Source organism: Protobothrops mucrosquamatus, unplaced genomic scaffold (genome assembly GCF_001527695.2).
Source record: "Protobothrops mucrosquamatus isolate PMUCROS unplaced genomic scaffold, P.Mucros_1.0 scaffold1071, whole genome shotgun sequence".
Classification (NCBI taxonomy): domain Eukaryota; kingdom Metazoa; phylum Chordata; class Lepidosauria; order Squamata; family Viperidae; genus Protobothrops; species Protobothrops mucrosquamatus.
The window spans coordinates 57275-78087 of NW_015387299.1; the positions used below are offsets into that span (position 1 = coordinate 57275).

A 20813-nucleotide genomic window follows, 5' to 3' on the forward strand; every position below is an offset into this window, starting at 1 on the left:
AGACAAAGTTGTCTGCTAGGTTTGTCAGGAATCTGTTTGATCTTCCACTCGGTGCAGAGTTTGTCTCCCAGTTGATGTCAGGGTAGTTAAAGTCCCCCATCACTATTGTGATGTGCTTCCTACATACCTTAGTTAGCTGATTAGCAAAAAGTTCATCTATTTCCTGTGTTTGGTTGGGTGGCCTATAGTATACACCTATGGCAATGTCATTCCCCCCCCCTTTTATATTGACCCATATGCATTCAGGACAGTTTTCATCATTGCTGTGCTCTATTTCTGTAGAGATGTAGTTATTTCTTATATAGAGAGCAACTCCACCTCCTCTTTTATTTGGCCTGTTTCTTTTAAATAATTTAAATCCCTCTAGCTGTGCGTTCCATTTGTGGGTTTCGTCCCACCATGTTTCCATTATGGCAACAATATCATATCTGCCCTCATTAACCTGAATTTCTAGTTCTCCCTGTTTGCTGTTCATACTCTGTGCATTGGTGTATAGACATTTGAGTCCTTTATGACCAACCCTGTGCTTACTTCCTACATAACCTGTGTGGTGCCTGAGTTCCCCTAATGTCTTACCACCTATTTGGTTAGTGTACTTTGTGTGGCACTCGCTATTAAGAGCTTGATTTTGCTTGACAGCAAGGTTGATGTTCTTGTCCGTACACACATCTATGTTACATGCACTGATAGCCCTATAATTTTTAGATTGCTGGAGACAGGGATATTCTGTATCAGTTAGCTCATTGTCCCCGCTGTTTAGTTTAAACATTTCTCCAGAAAATCTGTGAATTTATAGCCAAGTAACTCAGTCCCTTTCTTTGATGGATGCAGACCATCTCTTTTGTACATTTCTTCATTGGACCAGCTGCTGACATCATGACTAATATATCCAAAGCCTTCCCCTTTACTCCACTCCTTTAGCCACATATTGAATTGTGCTATACGCTGGCCTTTTCCATTTTGGTCCTTATACGCTGGTAAGACCTCTGAAAAAATAAGCCTACAGCCTATTCTGCTAAGTTCCTGCCCCAGGCTCTGGAAGTCATTCTGCACAGTGAGTACATCTTTTTGGGACAGGTCGTTAGTGCCAAGATATACAATAGCCTCCACATCACAGTCCTTGCTGGCATTCTTGATTATTTTACAAATACGCTTCTTGTCCCTACTGGCAGTAGCACCTGGAAGACACCTGACCTCATTCGAAACCTCTGTGTCCTTTCCTAAATTTACATCCCTTATAACTGAATCACCAACCAGAAGGTGGCTTCTCTTTTTGGGTGCCTTTCTGTTCATGCATGACTGATGTGTAATACCTGATTCGCACTTCTCCCTGTCGAAAACAAGTTCTTCATCTCGGACCATCTAGGGGACGAATAAACTCAACGGTAGTGTTTATGGAAATGGACAGAGGAATTACAGGGATAATTCCAGTCGTTCCCGTGACATAGACAACACGTCCCTGTGTCGTTTTCGAAACACAAATACCAAGTGTCGAGAGTGGGACGGTCTAGGGTGCCAAGAGGTGTGACGGGAAGAGGACGTCCTAGAAACACCATCTCCCGGCTGATAGCTTGGAGGCTTCAGATATTGCTGAACTATAATTCCTTGCAGTCCTTACCAAGGGCAAAGTGTGAAGGATACAAGGAATTTTTGTTAAGTAACATCTGGAGAAGTGCAGGATCCCTTCTGATGAAGAAATATTAGAATGTGATAGAGAACTGTTAACTGGGGGATTCATTATGGCTCTCAATAGTAATCTGTATATATTTTCAGTCTAGCAGAATGCTTTGGGTAGTTGTCTCTGATGGTCTGATAATAATTAGGGTATATCATTCTTGGCATGTGTTTTCAATGCTGCCTTGCTTCTTTGTCTTTATGGAGGAAATTTTGCTTTGATAACATAGTTGCCTGATTCTTATTGTAGTGGGCATGGAGGATTATTGCAAAATATATTCAGATTTCAGTTTATATGTATAACTTTAAAGACACTTTTTATTTTCACAGAAATATCTGACAATAAGGTTTAAGTAATATTTCTCTTTATATGATTGCAATGGTAGTTTCCAGTTTGGCAGATGTTGGCAATGGTAGATTTTATAAAGGATTCTCAATTATACTAACTATAAATTTGTTTGGGGAATTAATATAGATGTAATATTTAAATTCTTAGTGGCTCCCTTTATCTATAACAGACATGTCAAACTTGCGATGTCATGTGATGCCGCACAACGTATTGGAGCTTTTTCCCCATTGCTGGCAATGGGGTGGGCGCGGTTTCCTCATGACATGTCTGGCCCGTGGGCCAGCAGTTTGACATCCCTGATCTATAACATGAAAATATAATTAATGTAAATAAAAATATTATCTCAGCATTTTTCTACAATATATTTTGTTCCTATTTCCACATATGCATGGCATAATAGTAATAATACATTCATTATATATATATGCATGCATATCATAAAATTAAAAAAGGAACTATTTTATTAGAAAGCGAAATTTGGAGATTTGCTGTGGAAACAGTATAGCATTTTTTTTTTAAAGCCAAACAATTCCCTTGTCAAAGCCAAGCATATCTTGTTAAATATTAAAAGCTTAATATTTCAGTAAATACTTTAAAGTTTGCAGATGGAATCAAAGGTGTAAAGAAAGATGGATAATAATACTCATTAATTTTGTCACTAAACAATGAGGCATGGCCTCTCGGTTTTATCAATGCCATGAAAGTATAGCTTAGATATTAAACCTTTTTTTCTATACTTATGCTTAATACCTGCATTCTTTCATATTAATGTGATTGCAAGATTTAACTACTTTCAATATGGACCAAAAAGATAAAAACTAAATCTTCTGCCATAATTGAATAATGAAACAAAGAATTGACAAACTAACTAAGTATCTATTATAAACATTTTGAGGCAATTACATACCCCATTCAGGTATTATTATTTAAATTTTAACACACCTCCATAGCCCTGCATATACTATTTTTATCTCTAACCTTTTTTGACTGAGAGGATGTTTTTAAGCATATTTGCCTCTCTTTTATAAGGAATACGATCAATTCAGGAAAAGTCAGGGTAAGAAACAGCATAGAGGGAGACACAGTGAGTGATAATAGTACAGTGTTCTGTTGCTCCATCCTGAGTACAATTTTGTAATACCTATAGAAAGAACATAAAACTACACCAACTAAAAATGAACCTTAATAGTGAAACTATCATTACAAATAATCTTGTGATTCTGAGGAAAATTGTAGTGACATGAAAGTTTTATTTACTCTTACTTGATTCTTTTTGCTTAATCTTTTCACATATAAAGATACAACTTGTGGAAGCCAATAGACTGACCAGAAAAGAGTTAAGCAGCAATTATCCCATTTACTATTCAAATTCTACATTAACCTCCTGGTTGGAATTTTAAAAGATCTGAATTTATGCTCTTCTGGGATAGCTATTAAAATTTACCTATACTAGTATGAGTAGATACAGCTGTGATTTCATCACAAAACCCAACCTGCTTCAAGAGAGCACTATGGAACTTGGCTCAGAAGTGCATCTATCTCAGTGGTTCTCAACCTTTTTAATGCCGCGACCCCAACCGGTCGTAAGTCGAGGACTAAACTGGTCGTAAGTCGAGGACTAAACTGGTCGTAAGTCGAGGACTTTCCCTGCCCGGGAGCGCGCACATGCGTGGTTCTGCCCCCTGCGCCGGTCGAGGCGTAGCTGGCAAGCGGCAGAGACGGAGCAGGCCGACCAACAGCTGGCCCAGCCCAAGCGAGGTAAGGCACCCGCCGGAAAAGGGAAAAAAAATGTCGGACAAAAAAATGTCGGACAGCCTTGCTTGGCGACCCCCATGAAATGGTCGATCGACCCCAAATGGGGTCCCGACCCACAGGTTGAGAACCACTGATCTATCTTCTTTTGATTAAATGGTTGTGAAACAAATGTAGTGTTGGCCAAAGCCCACATAATAACAACTGAAATTTTCTTTTTATAACCCTGTAGTCCCTATTCAGGGTAGAGTTGGGGTGACTACATAAAGCTGAGCATTTATTGGCCAGATGCCCTTCCTAACGCCTTTGTGGAGTTCGCAGATTTTTTCCTTTGCGTCCTAGGAGAAAAAAAACTACTGCTACCTAGGATTGAACTCCTAACCTTCCGAGTGGGAAGCAAGAGTCCTCACCACTAGGCCACCACGCTGTTCTGAAACATCTAGGGCAATATTAAACAACTGAAACATCTAGGGCAATATTGCTGTGCAGATTAACTGCAGCCCAAATAATAGTGCAAATAGGAGAGAGGAATTTCTTCCATGTCAAAGGAGGCAGGTTTGTGACTGCTAATATCAAATTACTTGAGATTAAGTCATTACATCAGCTAGATGGACACAATTAGATTCATACCCCAATAATTACCCCCTGGAAACTATGAAACAGCCAGTTTGGTGTAGCAGTTAAGATGGTGGCCTAGAAACAAGGAGACTGTGAGTCCTAATCTCACTTTAGGCATGAAAGCTGGCTGGATGACTTTGGACCAGTCATTCTCTGTCAGCCTAGCTCACCTTACAAGGTTGCTGTTGTACAAAAAATAGGAGGAGGAAGGAATATTAGGTATGTTTGCTGCCTTGAGTTACTTATAAAGTAATAAGGGCAGGAAAAAAATCTGATAAATTAATAACAAAATAAATAAACAAAAATTCCTGAGTTGTCTCAAATGTAATTTTTTAGCTGGGGGATTATAGGATACTATTTAATAAACTATTTTACTATTTAAAAACTTTGAATTCTTGTTTACCCTCTTAACTTGGGGGTGGGGATCCTGCTACAGCATACAAGATCACAAAACTCTATGTTGCATCCTTTATGAAGTGGCAACAAAATTATTTTTTAATTGTTTAATAGCTTTATTGTTTTTAATGTTTTTAACAACTTTTTCATGTTTTGTGGGGTTTTTTTTATTGCTTTTCGTTTTTAACTTTGTAAGCCGCCCAAATTTGCAGCAATGAGATAGACGGCTGTATTAGGTAGATAGATATCTAGCTATCTAGCTTGCTAGCTAGATAAGGACCAGCCACCAGCTGCTGGCTATTTTAATAGTTGTCACAATCATTAACTGCTTTTATGTTATCAGTTTTATTATGTTAATGTGACTTTTATCATTTGTAGTTTATTATCTGAATATTTTAATGCTTGTAGCTTGCTGACTTCTGACTTAAGAAAGAACTGATTCATTCATTTGCACATTATTACAATGTTTTTGTTGTTACTTGGGAACTCCATTGAGTGATTGGCAGAGGCAATGTGCTTCTTAGGCAGTTACGTGATGTTCCTGTTCATTATTTGTAAGCTACGTGTCACAAATAATGCTGAGCCATTCATCTAAGAAAGATGTGAGGAGGTGGGGTGAAGAATTCTACCAAATTTGTAAGCCCCACTAAGTGGACTAATCCAGAAAATCAACTCTATGGGAAGACTATAACTACACTTTATTGAGATAGGCTAGCTATAATAGAATGTAAGCCTGATTATGCCTTACACTCCCTCCTTCTCACACCTTAGCTGAGTCTGCCCAAGTCACTTCTAAATATTTACTTCTCAGGAGTTAAATAATATTTCGGCCCTCTTTGCTTGTATAATGGCTTTTGCATATTTTTGTCAAGGTCATCTCCCTTATTCTCTACAAAATTTTCCTGATCCAACTCTTGCTCTCATGCTGCCGACTGCTGCCTTACCATTCAAAGTCGTTTCTGACCAGACTGCTGAACATTGCTAAAGTTGCTGCGGTTTATTCGATAAACAATGATCTCTTGAAATGTAATGAAATGTGTGTCTAAATAAATATATTAGTAATGATTTTCATCTATCTGCAAGATGGGTGCATGAAAGCTTGCTCGCCTCCAAGGATTTTGAAAGTTAAATAGCTTGTTTCTCTCCAATGAAAGACTTCACTAAAATAAGCACTATGAACAAATCTCCAACTGTGAACTAATTAAAGACAATTTCCTTTCATGGTTTTCTACTAAATGTCATTTGTGATTTTATTCTGTCTTTATGTACACATTATTTGTAACATTTCTGTGAATATCTAACTTAGTAAACTGCTGTTTATGTCTTACATTTTTATTTTAAAAATCTTTTTATTCCTACCTGCAGTTATCAATTTTTATTTATGTTAATGCTGAAACTCTAAACTCACAACTTAAATCTCACTAATTCAATTTTCTACTGACATATATGAGGTTTTACTATCAATTAACAATTTGCTAGTGACTTTCTTAAATGTATTCTCTTGCTTATTGTACAGTTATTGGTTTTTTTTTAAAAAAACCCTAAGTTTAAAAAATTATTTAGTTGGCATTTCTGAGATCAGTGCCTATTAAAATTAGAATCAGTTGGCTCATCCTGATAAACTCATTTGAAAGAATTTATGCATAGACAATATTTTTATTTCTTTTGGTTTAACTTAATATTAGACAGATTTATATGTTCCTAACTCTAAGGCACCTTATGCTTGTAACTTTACATACTGAACTACTGTAATAGCAGCAGTTACTCAGCAACATAGTTTAAGATAACACCAAAATCACAAAAAAATGTCATGATATCACAACGAAAGTGTCTATGTAATGTCATGACACACATATAAAAGTGGTAGAGTTTGGACAAGGATGGGGGATAAATGATAAAACAAGCATAATGATCCAAGCTCCATCTTTTTTATGTGTATCATGATACTCCATTCACATATTACTAAGGGGAGTCTAGTACCAGTTGCTAATCTTTCAAAATGTCACTCTGACCACCAAACATTTTTTTAATGTTCTTAGTCCCATTTTTTAATGTTCTTAGTCCTAAAATAAATGGATTAGAAAATGAACAGTTTTGTGATACTTAAGATACTTTAATATCTCTCACCCAAGTGTTATAATTTCCTGGCTTCTTAGTGAAACCAATCACACTGATCAGAAATTAGAACTATCAGTTGTAACATCTCTATTCAATTCTCATCCTCCCATGTAAACTTGTACCCGAAATCTCTTCCAGGGCAGATTTGAGTAGTATATAAAACAGGGGAAGAAGTAGTTCTACTGATAAAAAGGCATTGGTTGGTAGAATGGAGTATGCATCTGTGTCTGGACATAAGAAGAAAGATAAAATGAGTGAGAAAGACTTCCTCCTACTTGCTTATAGTTCTCTACCAGTGCTTTTATCTCTATTTCTGCTGTAAGAAAACTGCTAGGATGTATGCATTGTAGGGATTTTCAGGATCTGCAGTTCTTCATTGATTCAACCAATAGGATTGGCTTGGAAAATGAAGTGATAAGCTGTATGTTTTAGTTTGTTCACTTAAGAAATCAGTTCATTTCTGTGTGCCTCCAAGAATTCAGGGGAGTTTGCCTAGTTTTTATACAACAGAATAAACAAAATATTTTTCAAGTAAAAACTCAGTATTGTTAATAAGCAGCAAAAAGTTCATGTATACTCATTTAAAGCCCTACTTAAAATTAGTAATAATGCAACAACTTCACAAAACTAGTTGACTTACTAATTGACAAATCAACAATATTTCTTCCTTGAGACAGCCTCACTGCAAGAATTGTCATATAATAATTTTCAGTTAGAAATATATATATATAATTAGTCTTTCATCTTTTCATGAGAATAACATTCTTTTGGATAAAGAAATGCTGCTTCATAATGATGATGGTCATGTTACTTGGTTATAGTAAGTTATAGTTATTCAAGTTGTGGGCACTCTGTGGAGTGTAAATGAATGCCAATAGCTTAAAACTGATTAGAATTGTAAATAATGAGGTAGGTATTACTGTGTTATGGAACACAATATTTTCTAGAAACTTGCGTATTCAAGCTAAGAAATGTTGGCAGGAAAAATCTAAATATATGAAATAAAACAATGAAATAAACAACTCATCCAATTTGCTATAAACTTGGACAAAATGATGGAAGAAGAGTTTTCCAGCAAATACTTAAATTTTGAGGAATCAATCTACTAGAAAAACATAATACAGTTAGTACTCATTGACCAACTGCAATAGAGACCAGCAACTCTGTTGCTACGCAGTGGGGTCATCAAGTGCAATGTCATGTGACTTTGTTGATTTATGACATCAGTTCCAATTCCAGTCATGAAGTGAATCCCCCCCCCCATTCATGAAGCATGGCTTCACATGACTGTAACTTGCAACTTCCTGTCAACTTCCACAATGACTTTGATTGTTGAGAGCTGGCTGTGAAGGTCGCAAATGGCAATCACATAACCACCAGGATGTTGTGACAGTCATAAGTTTGAGGACAGGTCATAAAGTTATTTTTTTCAGCATTGTCATAACTTTGAACAATTGATAAACAGGACAATTGTTAATTCAGGACTACCATATAATGAATTGACTTGATTAGTTATAAAGGCCACTGAAGACAAAGTCACAAAGGATAAACGGCTGTATGATTGAAGGCAGCTAAGTAAACAAAAAAATATTCATTATTTTTGTTGGTGATGAAGAATGCATGTGGGAAAGGATAAATAAGTGGTTTCCTTGCCTCTTATAGATATATTTTATAGGCTATGCCAGTGATGGCGAACCTTTTAGAGACCGAGTGCCCAAACTGCAACCCAAAACCCACTTATGCATCGTCAGGTGCCGGATGGGTGTGGCCCATTGGGTGGGTATGGCCCATTGGGTGGGTGTGGCTGCGGTGGTAACAGCAGACTGGGTGGGACTAAAAGTTCAATCAATCAATTCCAACTTTACAAGATCTTTTTTTTTTCCGCGAGAAGTTGAAATTGACTGATTGATTGAACCTTTTTTTTTTGTACACAGCGGAGGCCTAAAGCGAAAAGGTTTTATAAAACCCAGCTGAAGGCCTAGGACTGGGGCGACGGCACGCATGCCCACAGAGAGGGCTCTGAGTGCCGCCTCTGGCACCCATGCCATAGGTTCGCCACCACTGGACTATCTATAGCAATGCTATAGGTATCAAGTTATCATTGGGAACAAAAAAGAAAATAACTAGAGTTTTCTCACAATCATCATCTTTTGTTATTAAATTTGAATCCGTTGCCAAGCAAAGTCATTAAGTAAAATGTGCATTCAAATCACACCTGGTTCAGTTTCTTAAAAGTGCAATTTCAGCTAATTTAACAATCCACTCTTCTTAAGGGATGGGTTTTACAGAGAAATTTAAGTTAGTGAGTTAAGCCTGAGTAAATCATGCACTTAACTGATTTTTGATAATAGAAGAATTTGGATGGCTAAAAATTCTCCAAACCATAGAAACTAGAGAATATGGATCATAATTATAATTTCATGCCAAAAATCACATGAACAAGTATCAGTTATTTTATTCCTCTTCCTGATATTTCTAATCATTTTTCAATTTATGTCACATTTAACAATGCATTTTATTCTACAGACTTTGGTCCTTGGTACACAAAAGGAAGTAATGTAATTGCAAATTATACCATAATAAAAAATAAAAATAATAAATCTATGTGATTGCATTGTTATAGGTAATCAGTGGTGCCAGATCTTGTTCTACTAAAAATCTAGCATCCATTAGCATATGCTATACTGACAGAGATAACTGGGGAGTTGTACTTTAGCAAAATATAGGGTTTCTAGTCCCCTATTCCAATTTTGAGGAAAAAGGATCCAATAATTATGAAAAGGTTTACTGTACAATCAACCTTTGTTTGAATTCCTCCACCCACATGTCTCAAAACAGCAATGTATAAAAATTCCTACATTAAATTATTGCAGGTTTTATTGTGTATCTTCTTTTGCCCGTCTTCTACATAGCTGTTATAGTGTATTCTTATTTCTAATATGAAGGGGGCAATTCTATGCAACTTTTTAACTTCTGCTTTTATGAAGTTGAGTAATGAAACACATGGATGTTTTCAACTTCCACCTTCAGTTTTAAAAAAGAGCTGATTGCAGATAATTATAAGGATTTCAGCCAGAGATCCCAGAGAGCCACTGCCAGAGTAGGAAACAGTGGGCTTAAGAAAAATTGAAAAGTTGGTGTTTATTTGTTTATTAAATTATAGTATAGGACACATTTCATAAAAGTGGCAGATTTGGCATATAAAAATTGCCAAGCTATGCATATTTGGTCAGAGGTTCCATAATATTTGATGGATTCTATTCTGTATTGATCATTTCAGAGTTATACTTTGATATTGCAACTGTATGCATAATTATTTTTGGAGTCTGTCTTACTCAACAATGTGAGACACCCTTCTGAATGAATACAAAGGATTTTGCAATAATGCTACAATCCTATGCATTCTTAACAAGAATTAAGTACTACTGAATAAAATGGAACTTGTTTCTAAATAAATACAGTAAGATAATGACACAGACGGAAACTGAAATACACTTCTCTTAAAAGTAACTCACATATTATAAGTATAAATTATTATGTTTTAAAGGCAAAAAAATAGGTATATACAAGGAATATAGATCTAACAATAACTAGCAACAAAACAGAACTGTGATGTACCCTGCATGTTGTTCAGTACAAAATATTGTGGATGGGGAAGGCAATCATTTTCCCACTTTGTTGTTTTTTGGGCCATTTGGTTAGTCACAGGTAGAAACAGCATGTTTGACTTATAAGCCAGAAATGATATCAATAAATCCTTGCTCTTTAAATAGAAGTACTTCTTTGTGATTTGATATCATCATGCTTTGAAATAAATTCTGTTTTATCATCCCCACCATTCCATCTGTCCTGCTCAAATTTATTCAGCAGTCATCAGAATTAATTTGCTTTCTCTAAAAATTTTTCAATTATTCCATTTAGAAAGCACTCAAACCCATTATTACAATGCGCTTACCTGAATAGGATACATGAAAATCAGAGGTAAACCTGTTGGGGAAAGGCAATTTTTTAGCAATAGGAGAAATGATGTATTTTTATTGTTTTGTCTGTTGTTCTGAGGGTAAGATATACAAGAAATAGAGCTTCAAAATTAGAGCAGAATTTGTGAAGAAAAAAATCCATATATAGAATGTACTTCAAGAAAGAGTGGTCATTCAGATGACACATAAAATGCTAATAACAATGAATATAATGCTATGGTGTTTATTTGTAATGGTTCTCAAAATCTGAAGATTAAATAGTGAAAAGGTTAATATATTGCTAACCACCTCCAATATTTTTCTTCAATTATTCTCTGACATTGCTTGCTTATGATAACAACTAGCCATCAAAATCAAGACCTTTATTAGGGAGGTTAATGTGAGGTAGGAACTCCATTCAGTATTATTTTGGCTTAAGGGCATAATGTCACAATTTAGTGCATCCTTTAATGACTTTTTTTCTAAAGCCAGCTTGCAGCTTAGAACTAATTCAGCAAATTTCCTTGTAGGATCTTCAGGAGATATTGGGCGGGGTGGGGGGGATATGAGGGAGAAAGTACAATTGATTATGTAGCCAAATTTCTGTTCAAGCCTGCTTACTGATTTTTGTTCATTTCACAAACAAACAAGGCATGAATATATCAACCTACAACCCATAAACAATAAAGAACCTCATCCTGTAAGTTTGCTACGGGCAGCAGTTTGTGCCTGAATCTGCTATTTGTCATAAGACAAATGATAAAGTGATTGCCATTTGTTACTTAATACACAAGAGGAGTGTTCATCTGTGAACCACAAAAATGCAGGCAACAGTAAATACTGCTGTTCTCAATGCTAACTACTAATAAAAAAAATCCCCTTATGTTGATAGCCAAAAATTACTTTGGCAGAATATACTAGCAGCAGTAGTCTTAATTTGATTGGAACAATTACACCTTGGTCAAAAAAGCATTATTCAGAACATAAATATCCTAAACCCACCAGATTACAATTTTCAAGGAGAAGCAAAAACTACCGGTATATATTATACAGAAAGGTAGCTTTTAAAGTTGGGAGTAGAATTTAATTTATATGTATTGTTCCCATTTCTGTGGTGTTCAGTAATTTTAATATAAACTTTTTTTTATGTTTCTGAGTCACTGATGCTTGACGGCTTTCAGCTATATTAATAGAGTTTATAACAGTGCCCATACATTAATACAGTCTGTGTTTTATTCAGGCGCTGATGGAATTTAGGGAGTACCCAAATTCTTTGTTGTTGTACTTGCTGGCAGCTATAAGATCTTTATTAATGTAAGATTACCCAACAATAAAATAATTCTTAATATGCAAATGAACTGGAACTTAAAGGGCTGCTCATTAAGTTACAACCTAAAAATGGAGAAACTAGCTTCCTTCTCAGTAGTACTTGAGTTTTGAGTTCTCAAAGAGAAATCCTATGATATATCACAGCAATCTGTTTTGAAAATAGGATGTACAGTAATGCAGCATGGGGGAACAGCTGTTCAGAGAAAAAAGAAAGTCCAACTATATAGGTACACAAATCCTTAAGCATGTTTAAAGTAGCTGTTATGATTGCTTGTAGACATAATCTCTGTACTCTTCATAGAGAGACAAAGAAAATTCTCTTTTATATTACAATTGCTCCATTTTCATACTTCTCCAAAATTATGGTGCACAATGTATACAGAAATGGCCATGCTTGAATATCAGGGATTATATTTTTGTTTAGGCAAGCTCTCACAATTGGGCCCAGAATTTTGGTCATTGAATGAAGTGGTTGTTAAGATGGATGCCACATGAGTGTTTCACTCAGCAACTGCAATCCCAGCTCTCTCAGGTGAAAGTTGTTAAGCAGAGTTCCACAGAGAGAGTCTGGCGTGATGGAAAGTATAGACCTCCCATCACACTCAAGAGACCCAGGATCTCTCCCCACACCACAAGGGAGAATCTTGAGAATGATGGCATTTACTATCATTTTCCCCTTTGGAGGGGCTGAAACACTAGCATTTACTAGAGTTTTCCATTCTGGAGGGGAAATGCTAGTGAATGCCAGCTTTCTGAAAGGGGTAAAGGGTCAGTGTTCACCAGAGTTTTCCTCTCTGGAGGAGTGAAAATGCTGGTGCTTGCTAGTGTTTTGCCCTCAGGGGAAACATTAGCAAACACCAGCATTCTCTAGTATTTTTGCCAGATTTGAGGTCCATTCCAGTGCACCGGAGGATTTCTCCTCCAAGCATTTGGAGAGTGGGGAAAATGCCTTGGTCCACTGGGGGGATGTTCAAATCCAACATTGCCTCTCCTTGAAACATTCCCTGCTGGCTTCCCCATTGATTTTCTGGGGAAGATGGCAGAGAAGATTCCAAATGGTGATCACTTTATGGCAACTGGCAACCAGTCATAAATGCAAGCAGGTTGCCAAGCTCTTGAAATGCTGATGCAACATTTTATGACAGCCAGAAGTGCTTTACAGGCTGTAAAGCACCTCTCTCAAAAACCATCATGACTGCGAATGGCTGCGAACAACAAATCATAAGTCAGGTACTACCTATACTTCATTATGTACAGCTATTTGACTACATATCTAAGGGAACTGAAATAATTTATTCAGATGAATTTCTGCAGCGATGTTGCTATTTTGCTGTTGTTTGAATATCATTACAGAAAAAGTATCTATTGGTGACAACATCTAACTAAATTTAAAAAAAAAAAACCTGAATAGAATTAGACGTAGTCTCTACAGGAGTCTACCAGAAATTCCAAGACCACAGACAACACTGGAAAGTTGAAAAGATAAGTTTGAAGAAGATAATGGCAACCTACTTCTGGATTATTGACAAAGAAATTTAAATGGGTCTCAATGCAAGATAAATTATAGCTTAAATTTGATATCAAGTCTGGACAGTTAACCACATTAGTGAACAAGTACAGAGAATAGAAATATGAGATACAATTGATCATTATGTGGAAAGTCATAGGTTATGCAATCTTTGCCAAACTATATATCCAAGTGCCTGATAAGTGATGAGTTATTTGCAAGCATGAAGGCTGGATTGGGAAATGATCTGTTGCTGCTAGTAAGCAAAGAGAGCTTGCCTTCTATCTTCCTAGATAAGAGAAGCAGGTATCCAGTAGCTATATGTGTATATGTAAAAAAGGATGTTAAATTGTGTTACTAAACAAGAGAATAGAGATTATGACAGGGTTTGTTTAGGATTATTACTACTATATTCTTTAATATCTATAGATATATAAAACCTCAGATTCAACAGAAGAATCTACAAATCTATATGTGGTTTCAGTCATCTATCATGATTCTGTATGACAACTTCCCATCTACTGTTAAGCATATCTATGATTGAATCATAAAAATTATTTTGATTTCATTTTGAAAACAATACCTACATAGACATTTAGAGTAAATTGGAGTATTTTCAAAATATGCAACATGGAATCTTCAGTATTAGAAAGGTGCAAGAACCAGTAATTATCTTTATCTAGTCAGAGCAATAATTGACTTTATATATCCCAAGACAGTTTTTCTGCTTGAGCAATTTTTATGACAATCTTTTTGATACACACCAGATTTCATCTGCTATATTTAAGAGCTTTTCCATATGTTTCTATAGTAGTTACTACATACAAATGGATGTGTATGCAGAACTTCCTATAATTGAAATTAAAATGCAATAGTAATAATACTAATGCAATGACAATTTCCTTATATGTATCCCAGTTACAGAATTTAAAATTGAAATGACATGAATGTTTGTGCAATAAAAAAGGTTAGATAGAGTCTATCCAACTGTATTACAGATGTACTACATAATCCCACATTCAATTTCCTGGGGTAGCTTTGTTAGAATCATTCAGTATTTTGTAACATTAAACATATTGGATAACAATCTTGGACAGCAATTACATATGTTGATCTGGTCAACAGCTATGGGAAATAGTTCAATAATGACTGTCTGAAAAATAAAAAAAATACTTAAATCATTGGCTTCATAATTTTGGGAAAGATTAATATTACACTCACATAAAGAGTTTGGGTTATGATTCACATACAAACATATTCTATTTATTTTGCTTTTTTATACAAATGGAAGACTGAAACAGGAAAGCCTGACTTTTAGGCTTTTGACAGGAGTCTTATATAAGTGGAAGACTTTTAATTCTCAAATTGTTTCACTTCAATAACTCTTTTAAAGTTGTTGCGCCAAGATGCCTGGCGGATTAAGCTCCATTGCCTTTTCTTGTTTTGAACTAATGTATTCTTGATCACCGTTTAATGAAACTATATACCACATGGAGATTTCACATTAGATAAGCCATGTGAAACCCTCATCAGACAAGTAGCTCTGGCTGGTGGTAATCCTTCAGATGAAAATTTCAGACTAGCAGGTTTTCCAATTTAAATGAGCCCCTTTAACTATAAAAAATTGGCACGGTATGATTGCTAAAAATTATTTTTAAATTTTTATGTTGCCAAAGTGCCCCGGTGGCTGTGAAAAACAGAAATACAGCCGTAAATACAGAAAACATTAACTGGTCACTGAGGGGATCCAATTTACAACCCATAGAGACAACTCACATGGCTCACTGACACTGGTATTATTGGGTTTGCAATAGGGCATTCAGTTCTGTTCACACCACATGAATGCAAAGCTATTCTTAAATATGCAATTAAATAGATTTATTCCACATGTTTCTCTAGTCAGTGGTTATTACTCACTTTTACTTCATTGCACCCTGAACTGTAGAATTTTTGTGATGTGTTCAGGTAGCATTTGGAAGACAAGTGAATTTATTGTGAATTTTTAACAAAAGTTTCTCTTAACAGCATTATATATATATATATATATATATTGTATGATATTTAAATTTAGATGATTTTGCTACTATGGTTTGGCTTACAGCAATAATTTAAAAAAAATCAAATTCAATACTGTTTATCCCTGTTTGAAATCAGGAGAAATAAAACATATTTTCAATACAATATAATGGAAAATTTTACATTAAAAAGGCTAATGAATCTTTATTATTTAGCTATGTAAGTTAATATTTCAAATTAGTATACCTAGTCAGTTTTTAAAAAGTTATGAGTTGATTACACATTTATATATTCGCATTTCAGAATAAATTCTAGAATAAACATATTTAGATGCGCATTTCAATGTTACCAGATATTTTCAAATATTGGTGCCAAAGTATTGATCAAAGCCAACTTAATTAAATGGATATATATGAGATTTGTGTAACCCCTTCACTACTATTTCTCTCTTTCACCCAGGAGCTGAAACAAAAGCCATAGTAAGCTGGTTTCCTATTAGTATGAACTAATATTCAAGATTACTGGCTTCTAAACAAGCCAAACTTAACTTATTAAAGTGGTTAATTTCTAAGTAATTAACCACATTTCGCAGTTTGCATTTTAAAGAAGCTGCCCTTCATTGCAGCTTCCTGGCTTCTTCTATATACAAAGAAAGAAATAAAGCAGTTAAGATAAGCCCTGTATATTAAAAAAATTGGATTGTTCAAACTAGGCAGGTCTGAATTGCTAGTTCTATGCTCTGAAAGTATATGAAACCTTATGAAGTTAGCAATTTTGTTTTAGAAACTGCTTGGGAACCCCAGGTATACTGCATTATTGAAAATAGTGGCACCTTTCTAGAGAAGCATATGTTAAGAACAGTATTCAGCTTATTCACAGGGGGTTAAATACCCCAAGATAACACTGTTCCTTCTGCTCTGATTTTGCTACAGTTTGATGTATTGTGCATATATTGGGAGAACATAGTAAATATCAAGGACATTACAAGATAAATTAGAGATGAACATTTGGATAATTATCCATGGGTAAAAGGTTCACAACTCACAAATCAGTATGAACTAATTCTCAACTCAATATACTGTATGACATCTCAGTGATATTTTTTCATTACCTAGAGAGGAAAACTGCAATACTTCATACATCAATATGAATTACTAATAAAAATGTACACATGAAAAATCTACACTTTGTATGTCATGCTTGAATTTTTAAAACACAAAATACTTCAATGAAGCTAAGGATATCTCTGTATGACAGGACTAGCAAAATTGGTATCCCATTTTAAATCCACTCACGCATCCCATTCATTATTTCTAAGATTATTTTTTTAGCCTCATAATGTTAATAGATTGTGCATTTATTTTGCCCTCATACACAATAGGACTGGCAAATGATAGGGATTAGGTGAAAAAATGTGCTGATGTTAAAGCACAAGATACATTTTTTGTGCTTTACAAAAAAGAGGGGCATAATAACATTTCTGCAACATATGATAATGAATAATTCAACTTTAAGACAGACAGTAGTTTTTATTATTCCACATTCTTCTGTTCTTGCAAAAATATAAAGCTAAAAAACAAACAAATTGAAAACTATGGTGCTGCCTAAACTGTACTGCTAAGAAAAACAGAATGTTGATAACAATGACTGTATCAGTAACTATTCCTTATATATTAAAAGCATTTTCTATGATTAGGCAGAGTACATGATATCAAATTATTATTTTCATTTTTTTCTGATTTAGCACTGTCTGCTAACTAGGAATTGGGAAGAAATTCATTTCATTGCTCTTTGCCACCCTGATAGCAATATCTTATGTGAAAAAATAAAAGCTAAAAAAAGAGAAACAAAATTGAAATTCATTAAAGATTATTATGTGTCAGCAACAAAAAGTTCTACCATTCTCCTTTATTCTAATATCTGGCCTTGGTAAGAATGGGGAAAGATCAACATCACGTAAGTTAATTTATGTTCCCTTATACCATCCAAATACCCCACACTGATTAACAAAACCTATCGACATTTATGTTCCTTTACAAACACATCATTAATGTGCACATACAGATATTCTAAGTCCATGACACCAGTAGAAACTGATACCTAAGGCATGTCAATATGTACCTTGTATAGTTTCATTATCAATAAGAAAAGTTCCTACCTATTTTTAAGGCATGTTTGTTTTTGGCCATAATTTTGGGCTAATTCTGTTTTTAATAATTTTATTTATTTATTTATTATTTAATTTGTATAGCACCTATTTTACTGACTGTGGCCATCTTACAAGATTAAAACAAATGTATCAAATGTTCCATTATTGTTCTTGATTGACTTTTTAAATTGATTATATAAATAATGTGAAATGATGCATTATAGGAAAGTGGTGCCATTAACCACTGGGACCACCATAGCCAGTCCATTCCATAATCTTTCAGCTTTGATTTTCAGACCCTGATACTCTGTGATCTTCTCCAATTCTCTGTCTTCTATTCTACTGTCCCCAAGGGTTACCATATCAATTACCCATATTTTTTTCTTTTCAACCACACTTGTTGTGTGGCAAGACTTCATCAATTTATCTTTGGAAATCCCACAATATTTTAATCTGGTCATTTTGATTATTTTACAACTATTATCATTATCATCCGTTGTACTATTACTTAAAATAGTATTTATTAAATTATTTCCAAGTAATAAATGTTTAGGCGTCAATGAACAATCTGAAACTTCATGAGTTTGGGGGGACCCTTGCCTTATATATTGTGAAGCTTCTGAAAGATATTCCAATAAGCAGCCCTATTGCCACATTTTACACTAACTGTGGCTTCTGCATTTTCAAGAGCAGGCCTCTGTAGAGTGTACTTCAGTGTTCTAGGCCACCAAATATAGAGTCCTTGCACAAGAAAGTTTGCAGCTAGTGAGACAATCACCACTGACCAAATGCACTCTATGCTACTAAAGTATAGTAGTTTTAGTATGCTGCTACTAAAATACAAAGGAGTAATCTAGAAGAAAATAAAAGTCACATTTTATTTGTGGAAATAACTAAAATACAATGGAGGCTACTGTTAACAGAATGGAAGATACTATTCTATTTCCACTATAGTCTTCCAAAAAGTTCTGGAGAATATTTTTTTATCTTTAATGGTTGATTACAATTATCCACTATCTCTGTAAAGATCTAGGATCACTTTTCATTTTTGTTCTTGTCCCAACAACTTTGTGAGCATGGGCAAGGACAGGCAAGAGGGGAAAATTACAAACGTTGTAATGCAACACACACTCAATTCAATGACAAATGCAAGTATATAAGATACAGATTTGTTTCAATATCCCACAACACACTCTCACTAGCATGATACAACCTTGCTTGTGAGGTAGATTGGTAAGAAAAAAAGTGACAAGACAAAATTCATCCACTGCATAGCGTGGTTCAGTAAGGGCTTAGATCTATTTGTCCATCATTTTCTGAAAAAGCTTAGGGGACCCATTTTAAATGCCAAACATAGTCTGAGAAGAAAAAATGCAAAGAAAAACAACCAGGACTTTCTTTAGAAGACTATATTTCTTACTCTCTAGAATAGGAAAATGAGATACATATTTTAAAAGCAGGGAATAGCTCTATGACTGCATGTTTATGACTTGGGGAAGCTTAGATCAACCATCATCTTCATCAACTCCACTAAGCAATCTGGCTGAAATAAAAAAAAAGTCCTATGTTGGGGTTGCATATATATCCAATCTATGATCAACTTTGCACTGATACTTTTGTATGGCTTTGTATCAGCATTATACAGCCACAGAACTCATCATGTGGAAACTCACTTAGCTTATACTTGGAACTTCACATATGAAATCTAATGGTTCTCCAATTTCTCAGTTCTGTTAGTATCAGCTTTAAGGTAGACGAGACAAAAAACCAGAAGAGCTAGTTTTACATTATTGTAAAGCTATATTAATAGAAACTTGCAAGTTCTGAAAAGAATATGTCTCTCCCCCACCTTTACAGCCCAAGAAAAGTAGAGAAGATTTCTTCTGAGCCCCTCCTCCTACCCACATTCTTGTTAATGAGCTCAGCTGCCTTTTCTCCAACAGTTCTCTTGATTGTATTTCTCATGGTCATTCATATATATACCATTAGGTAGAAACAAGTTAAATGAGCATGGACCCTTCATAGGAAAACTATTAATAAGAAACAAATAAGTGTCCATATTGGAAGGACATGTGTCTTTTGGTTAATGTTTTTCCCCCAAGATGGTTCATCAGAGTGCCCATATATTGTTTGATATACTTTTCTCAAGGAAATCAATTTAACTTTAGTACATAATCATTTTATCAAGAAAAATGAAACATAATAATAATGTAAATAGCACAAACCTTCTTAATTTTCAAATCATTTTGTCTATTCCACAGCAGCTCATCAAATACTCTGTTGTCTATCTTTATTTTTTTTCTAACAGCATCCAGCCGGGCATGGAGAAAATCAATTAATCTCTGAGTATTTTCCTCCTTGGACTTTATTTTGGTATATTTTTCTCTTTAAGGGAGAGAAAATATATCATTACTTGTATGAAAAATTACTCACAACTATTAGGCAAACTGCTCATGCAGAAACAGTGATTGCAATCTAGTGAGATGCTTTATAAATGTGTAAGGGCAATGTGCACATACAGTTTATTGGACCATTTCTTCTTCATTAGCTCCCCAGCTAAATCCAAATGTACACACACACACACACAGTCTCCAGAGATATTTTATAGATATAGAATATAAATTTATATAATAATATAAAACACATGAACCTGATTTAAACCAAGCCACATAAAGTATGTACCTCAACTGGCAAACCTTTTTTTTAACCACTTAAGACATTTTAAGTGAAAGTTAAGGGATTGAAGCCAGGTTACCTCCCATCGGCCGGTACGCTCCCACAGAGTGGGTCTCCTCAGGGTGCCGTCAGCCAGACAGTGCCGGCTGGCGACCCCCAGGGGGAGGGCCTTCTCGGTGGGAGCCCCCACCCTCTGGAACGAACTACCCCCAGAGATCCGGGTGATCCCAGATCTCCCCTCCTTCCGCCGCGCCCTAAAGACATGGCTTT

General features: G+C 35.2%; 1 protein-coding gene across 1 annotated transcript in view; it reads right to left on the reverse strand.

The window, feature by feature from the left end:
* Positions 1–20813, reverse strand: part of CCDC178 (coiled-coil domain containing 178) — a gene marked incomplete at its 3' end in the record, with an annotated part of 88069 nt that overhangs the window by 29794 nt on the left and 37462 nt on the right. The window contains 1 exon segment of the mRNA XM_029284892.1: positions 20093–20252. Within this exon segment, the coding sequence (XP_029140725.1) occupies positions 20093–20252 (160 nt within the window).